We start from the raw sequence: 7,574 nt of genomic DNA on the forward strand, positions 1-7,574 counted from the left end.
GCTGCAGCCTGAGCATCGTGCTTCTCCAGACTCTCGGCTGCAGCCCGGGTATCGTGCTTCTCCAGTTCCTTCCATTTGCCTACAGATTTCATGATGTCTATTTTTAACAGCTGAATAACACTCCATTGTGTAAACATTTTCCTTATCCATTTTTTTTTGGTTGAGGTGCATCTAGGTTGTTTCCACGTTCTGGCTATTATGGATAAAAATGCTGTGAACATAGTTGAGCAAGTGTCTTGTGGTATGATTGAGCATCTTTGGGTATGAAAACCCACAGAAACAGCTAACTTGCCTCATAGGAACTCACAGAGTCTGAACCAACAATCAGAGAGCTTACATGTGACCGGCCTAGAACCTCTACATACATACATACATACATACAACACACACATATGACAGTTGACAGTTGTGTAGCTTGTTTTACTTGTGGGACTCCTAACAATGGAAGCAGGGGCTGCCTCTAATGCTAATGTACCGTAGCCAGGTAGAGGAGCAGTGCCTATAGAATGGAGACCCACAACTGGGCATGGCCTGCTGTGTTTACTTCTCATCGTTGGCCTCTCGTTGGCTGTGGTGGCAGTTCATGAGACTTCAAGACTCTGTGTTGAATTGGTTTTACTGTATTGCCCAATTTTGGCCAGAGATTTATTTCCTTTGGAAGCTTTGGGTTGGACAAATGCTTGAAGACACTGAGAACCCCCACCCACCACCACGTAGAGTGGGCAGGAAGAAGACACCTGGAGATCCTGCTTGCAGCACGAGCTACCACAATGTGTGGATGTGGGGTGTAGAGATGGTAGAGAAAGAGCAGAGGAACAGCTTGAGCACCGTGAAGAGAGTGGTCTGGAGACTTGAGGGTGGAGAGGGACAGCCTGATGTGAGCGGCCCACACAGCTTCCTGGGGCCATGGTGAAGTCCCTACCCTTGCTGCCACTGAAGGTCAGGTCTGGGTCTGTGATGATGTCCATGGCCCATGCTACCACCAAAGGCCATTTGGATGTCCCTGGTCTGCTGCTTGGGACCATGATATCCAAGGACTGCACAGGGTTGGTCCCACCCCTCACTGGGGGCAGCACTAGGGAAAGCTGCTGATCCGCCCCTGCCCCTCACAGGGTGAAGCGCTAGTGAGCCCTGCACCTCACCTTGGCAGCACAGTGGGCTGGCCCTGGAGGCAGGGGAGCTGGTAAGCCAGCCGTGAGGGCGTGGGAGCAGGAGAGCTGGACTCATCCCTCATATGCTGTGTGCTGGTGTGGGTAAGGGAGAGATACCTTCTCCCTGCTTGCCCCTTGTCACTTGCAGCACTCAGGAGAGTGGGCCCTGCACCTTGCCTGGGCAGCACAGTAGCACTGACCCTGTTGGCAAGGGTGTGAGTGAACTGTCTCTGAGGGCATGAGAGCTGGGGATCTGGCTCTGTCCCTCATCTGCCGAATGTGGTGGCATGGGCGAGAGAAAGATGTCCTACCCCCTTGCCCCTCACCACCTGCAGCAGGCAGGAGAACTGGCCTCGGGCACATGAGAGTGGGAGAGCTGGTCCTGCCCCTTACTCTAGGCTGTAGAACACTGGAGAGCAGGCCCTGCACCTCACCTGAGCAGCACAGGAGAGCTGGCTCGGGTGGTGGAGGTGTGAGTGAGCCAACACCAAGGTAGCAGTGCAATGAAGACTTACAAGTAAAGATTCTTGGACTGAGGGTATACTGTGTGGCTAATGGCAGGGCTCCAGCTTCCATAACGAGATTTCTTTTTTCTTTTTAATTTTTTTAAAGTTTTCTTTCTTTCTTTTTTTTGTGGGGGAGGTTGCAAGAGCAGAGGGTGGATACAAAGGGACAGGGAGATGAGTTGGGGTGCTTGATGTGAAATCCACAAAGAATCAATAAGGAGTTAAAGAGAAAAAGGATACAATAGGTCATTAGGCCCTCTAGGACAAAGGACAAATCACTGAGTGACTAAGAACATAAGGCTGGTATTAGAGCACTCAGGAAAAGCTATAGAAAGGCAAGGCAAACGCGAGCTGAGGATTTTACACCTAGCCCTTTAGATAGCTGGATTGTGGGACACATTAACCAAATGCAGAGAAGCAGAAGCCAGCAAGTGCTGGTGAGGACGTGGGAAAGAGTGCCTCCTGCTGGTGAAAATGTGAGCTGGCACAGCTGTTGTGGAAATACCAGATTTTCCTAAAAAAATAAATAAATAAAAAACAAAAACCCAGAACCCAAGGCAAAATAAAACAAAAGACAAAAATAGAGCCACCCCATGGCTTGGCTATGCTAGTCCTGTGTAGAGTCCTGGAAGACTAGAAACTAGGAAGGGCACCGTGAGAGGGGGGAAAATGAGGTCTTAAGGAAGAGTTGGGGAGGGGATAAAGGAGAGTGGCATAGAAACAGAAGAGGCTCCTGGGAAGGGGAGTCAGGGGAGGAAAGCAGGGGAAGTAGGGGGAAGATGAACAAAAACAGAGCATGTATGGAAGTATCATGAGACCCAGTACTTTGTATGCTAAGTTTGAATGAAGGGTGAGTTCTTTCTGAAGAACCTGCTAGGACTGTGTTCTGAGAGTGAGCAAGTCCCCCACATCAGGGTCTTAAGGCCTGACTCGTAGTTCCAGCCAAGGACCTGAGCCAGAAACTTTGGGGTGTGATAGAGGTGGGTCTTGTATCTATCTGTTGCTTTCATTGGTTAATTAATAAAGAAAACTGCTTGGCCTGATAGGACAGAAAATTAGGTAGGCGGAGTAGACAGAACAGGATGCTGGGAGAAAGAAGCTGAGTCAGGCAGTCACCATGATTCTCCTCTCCGAGACAGGCAAAGGTTAAGACATGCTGAATCTTTCCTGGTAAGCTACCACCTTGTGGTGCTACACAGATTATTAGATATGGGTTAATCAAGATGTGAGAGTTAGGCAGTAAGAGGCTAGAGCTAATGGGCCAAGCAGTGTTTAAAAGAATACAGTTTCCGTGTAATTATTTCGGGGCATAAGCTAGCCAGGCGGTTGGTTGGGAGCCAGGCAGAACACAGCCCGTTGCTCGCACTACTACAGAGTGGCACCCAAGGTGGAGCAACTGGGGTAGTTAAAAAACCGCACTTTAGGGCGCCAGATGATGCGGTGAACAGAATTAACCAGGCTAGTTTAATATAATATATTTAGCTTTAATAAGGGGAGAGCTTACAAAACCAGGGTTCCAGTGAAGAGCAGGAAACAAAAGGGACAAACAAGCACACATGGATGGTTTTATAGGCTATTTGGGGCCCCGGGGCAAACACCCCCCCCAAACAAGGTGATTGGTTGAGATTCCCCTTCAGGGGTGGAGCATGTCAGTTTGTTAGCGAGCCCTCCGAGGCCTATCTGAGACACTCTAGTTGGCATAAGCTTCTGGATGGTTGAGGGAATGTCAGAGAACTATAGATCTAAATCTAAGGTACAGATGGAGACATGATGGGAAGAACATTACAGAAAATAATACATTCGAAAACAGACCATGAGGTGGCAACAGGAGAAGGGGCTACAGTCTGTCATGGCAGGGAAAACATGGTGGCAGACAGCACGTGGTGGGAGCATGCGTGAGCTGCTTGCTTGCTTTTCAGTGGGTCAAGAGGTAGAGACCGCAGAAAGCAGGCTGAGCTGTGCACCTCAGGGCCCGCCCTGTCTAGATACTCACTGTGAGTCAGGCTCCACCTCTGAAGGTCCAGTCTCCCTAAGCAGCAGTGCCCAGGGGAGCAGAGCCAGTGGACAGTTCACATTTGATCGATAGCATGCATAGGTAGAAACTGTATAACATTCAAAACTGTCAAGGCAGGCTGGAAAGATGCTCAGCTGGTGAGTTTAGGCTCTGGTACCCACACCAGTGGCTAGCAACACCTGTAGTTCCAGTTCCCAGGGATCTGAGGCCTCCTGCTGTCCTCTGCAGGCGCTGCACTCAGTCTCGCACAGACCCACACACAGATGCACACGTACACATGATTTAAACATATTCAAACTGTCTAGACAGTAAAAAGTTAAGGAGAACTACAAACACCCCCAAAGTCACAATGACAGAGGTGACCAGAAGAGCCCAGGACAATGGAGTCTGTGGCTGTGCTCTTGACCTGTCCTGAAACAGCTCAGAGGAGTTGATGGGGAACTCCTGGGGAAGAGCTGGGGAAGAGAGCACTCGAATGTGGCATTTCAAGACAGAGTGAACCTGGATCACGTGTGTTAGTGCTGCAGTAACTGATGGAACCGAGTCTTTGTATGAGAGGGAAAAAGCAGTTGCAGCAAATGGCGGAAGTTAGTATGTTTCCTGTTGCTGCAGATTTAAACCTGAAATTATTGTAAAATGAGAAGTTTGAAGAGTGGGGTTGATCATTTCTAGCTATAGGTATTCCATCCCCTGGTGTGTCAGTTCACTGTGAGTGGTAGATCAAAGAGTTTGCCTTTAAAATTTCTGTACTTCATTGTTTTTTGTTTGTTTTGTTTTTTTCAAGACAGAGTTTCTCTGTGTAACAGTCCTGACTGTCTGGGAACTCACTTTGTAGACCAGGCTGGCTTCAAAGTCACAGAGACCTGTCTGTCTCTGCCTCCTGAGCTCTGGGATTAAAAGCGTGCACCACCATGCTTGGCTTTGTATTTCAGCTTTAATTCAGATTGAGTGGTTTCTATTGCAGTAAGAGGGCAGTGAGGAATAGTCACACAAAAACATTGTTAGAGATGAGAACACTGGAAAATATATTTCATTATTTCTTCACATTTCCTGTCCTGTAAACTTCATGTGTATAAAACAAGAACTTTCTGTATTACTTAAGTTTTTCTTCTACACTGTATGTAATCCAATAGAACATCCAGAAAGTAAGTCTGATTTTTTTGTGACAATATCAAGACTCGGGGTTAACATGAACTAAGATACTCAGTTCCAATGAATACAGATGGCATTTCATAGTGTGTGTGTGTGTGTGTGTGTGTGTGTGTGTGTGTGTGTTTGTGTGTGCGCACACATGTGCGCTCATGGCAGAATGTAGGCATGTTTGCATGTGTGGGTGTGCACATGCATGTGTGTTTGTGCAGAGTGTATTTATACTTGCACGTGTGTAGCTACACATGCACCTGTATGTGTGCAGTGCACAGTGTAGGAATGTTTGCGTGTATAGGTGTGCACATGTGTGTGTGTGCATATGAACAGTGCAGAGTGTAGGAATGCTTGCATGTGTAGGTGTGCATGTGTGTGTGTGTGCGTGTGAGCATTGCAGAGTGTAGGAATGCTTGCATGTGTAGGTGTGCACGTGTGTGTGCGTGTGAGCATTGCAGAGTGTAGGAATGCTTGCATGCGTAGGAGTGCACGTGTATGTGTGCACATGTGTGTTGTGTGTGTGTATAGGCCTGAAGTTGACCTTAGGTGTCTTCCTAGGTTGTTTTCCACTTTATTCATAGAGAAAAGATTTTTCACTAAATTCAGAGTTTATGGCATCTTGCTAGTCTGGTTAGCCACTCAGCTTGTTGTCTTTATGTCTCCCTAGTGCAAATGTTACAAGCAGCTGCCATGGCTACCTGGCTTCTGTGTGAGTGCCAGGGATCAGAACTCAGGTCCTTAAACTTGTGGGTCCATCGTTTTATCCAGTGAGCCATTTCATCTCTCTAGCCTGGTACTTCCTGATACTTAAAAATTCACGAGTTGTAGCCTTACCTCAGATTTACAAGCAGTGGTACTGGACTGTTTCTGTTTTTTAGATATGGACGTGATGAGGCCCTTAATAAACGAGCAGAATTTCGATGGGACGTCGGACGAGGAGCAGGAACAGATGATCCTGCCAGTGCAGAAGCACTACCAGCTCGACGGGCAGCATGGGATTTCGTAAGTGTCACGGGCCCTCGGCTCTGCTGACACCATGTGCATTTCTTGGTCTCCCACAGCTCTGGGTGTTTGACAGGATGCTACAGATGACAGAGATGATGCAGAAGATGAGGAGTCAGAATCCTAGATGTTTGTAGAAGGAGATCAGGATACTGAACAGCATGGGGATTTCTCCAGTGGTGAGAAATAACGAATCCTGTGTCCCTCAAAAGAACCATGCCAGAGAGGAGACAGAAGGGTTAAGTGTTAGGAGAAAGGCTTCTTGGAGGGTGGGGCTCACGCAGAATGAGGAGATAGGCTGCTGGCAGAGTGGGTTATAATTGTTGGTGTCTTGTCATCACCGAATCTATGCTTTAGTAATAACTTAGTGGTTAAACACACTCGCCTGCAATCCGATCCTGTGTGAACTAAAATACTGAGTGACTCTTGCCAGCTATTTTTCTTCCATGAGTTTGAAGTTTGTGCTTCTCTTAATTTCAGTTTGTTTCTTCTTGGTCAAGAAGACCTCCTCCAGTCAAGTCCTGAGGGAGCTCGTGATAATAGAAATTACTTTACCTGAGTATAGTGTTAAAGCCTGTATAAAGAATTGTTTTATAACTTACTTTTACGGTGACAATCATAGATGAGATGTTTAGAACCATAGTTATCAGGGCCAGTAAGTCCTGTTTTACCAGCCATTTCCTCAGGGTTCTCGACACCAGAGCAGCAAAGCAGATATAAGAACACCAGGTTTAAATTACTGTTCTACATGCCCAACACTGACTAAACATTTTGTTTAATTTCCACAGTAATTCTTTGTACTTGGCTTTTATTGAGTGAAGATGGCACTTGACCCTAGGGTGTCCTCTTGCCTGCTGGTGGGATGGGAACCATTGTTTTGTTCGTTTTCAAGGTCCCTAGGTCAAACGCTTAACTCTTATGGCTTTCTCGTTCCAGATTCATGCAGACGCTGATGCATCTTCTTAAGGGGAACATTGGAACCGGCCTTTTAGGACTCCCCTTGGCAATAAAGAATGCCGGCATTGTGGTAAGGTTGTCTGTGCTCTCCACGCCGGAGACAGTTAGTTGTCTGTAAGGATGATTCTCACCTTATCCAGTGTAACCTGGCCAGGTGGCATGTAGGTGGCCGTTGACTGCTGTTCTGGTATAATTATGTGAACTGTAATCATGGTACCTAAACCAGAGTGGGAATTACTGTTTTCATCTCTATGTGATTGCATATTTTTAACATTTAGCAACAACAGACTCTCAAACCTAACCCAGGTCTTGATTTCTGAAGATGGCTATGTCTCGTTTTCGGCATGCTGTCAGTGGCTTATGCAGTGTGCCCACAACAGCTAATATATTAAGGGAATGGATTATATTTATGGTGTAACTTCACTATTATTTTAGAGTCAGAATAAGTGTGCATGCAGTATTCATACCTAAGAAAAATAGTTGAAATGAGTAACGATGTCTTTTAAACACAGATATCAAAAAAGTGCTAGAGGCAGTATAATTGCTGCATTTGAGAACCATGTTGAGGCAGGTTCATGAATGAAGTAAATTAGACGTAACTTTTTAAATGTATTGGCTTCCATAGAGGTTGTAGCTATCCCATTTTTCTGGGTTTAATAGTACTGTGTGTAAAGGATTTTGATTGCTCAGGTAAGTTTTGCCTGGTTCTGCTACCCACCCTGATCCAGGCATCCCTTTGCGTCTTCTACCCACCCTGATCCAGGCATCCTTTTGAGTCTGCTACCCACCCTGATCCAGGCA

General features: G+C 46.6%; 1 protein-coding gene across 2 annotated transcripts in view; it reads left to right on the forward strand.

Moving 5' to 3' along the window:
- The window catches only part of Slc36a4 (solute carrier family 36 member 4), a 38,901-nt gene that overhangs the window by 10,628 nt on the left and 20,699 nt on the right, over positions 1-7,574 (forward strand). For both annotated transcript variants that reach the window (XM_005346823.3, XM_013346290.2), the window contains exons 2-3: positions 5,693-5,816; positions 6,753-6,843. In XM_005346823.3, the coding sequence (XP_005346880.1) occupies positions 5,693-5,816; positions 6,753-6,843 (215 nt within the window). The remainder of the gene's footprint in view (positions 1-5,692; positions 5,817-6,752; positions 6,844-7,574) is intronic.

This window comes from Microtus ochrogaster, chromosome 5 (assembly GCF_000317375.1).
Source record: "Microtus ochrogaster isolate Prairie Vole_2 chromosome 5, MicOch1.0, whole genome shotgun sequence".
NCBI classification, from domain to species: Eukaryota; Metazoa; Chordata; class Mammalia; order Rodentia; family Cricetidae; genus Microtus; species Microtus ochrogaster.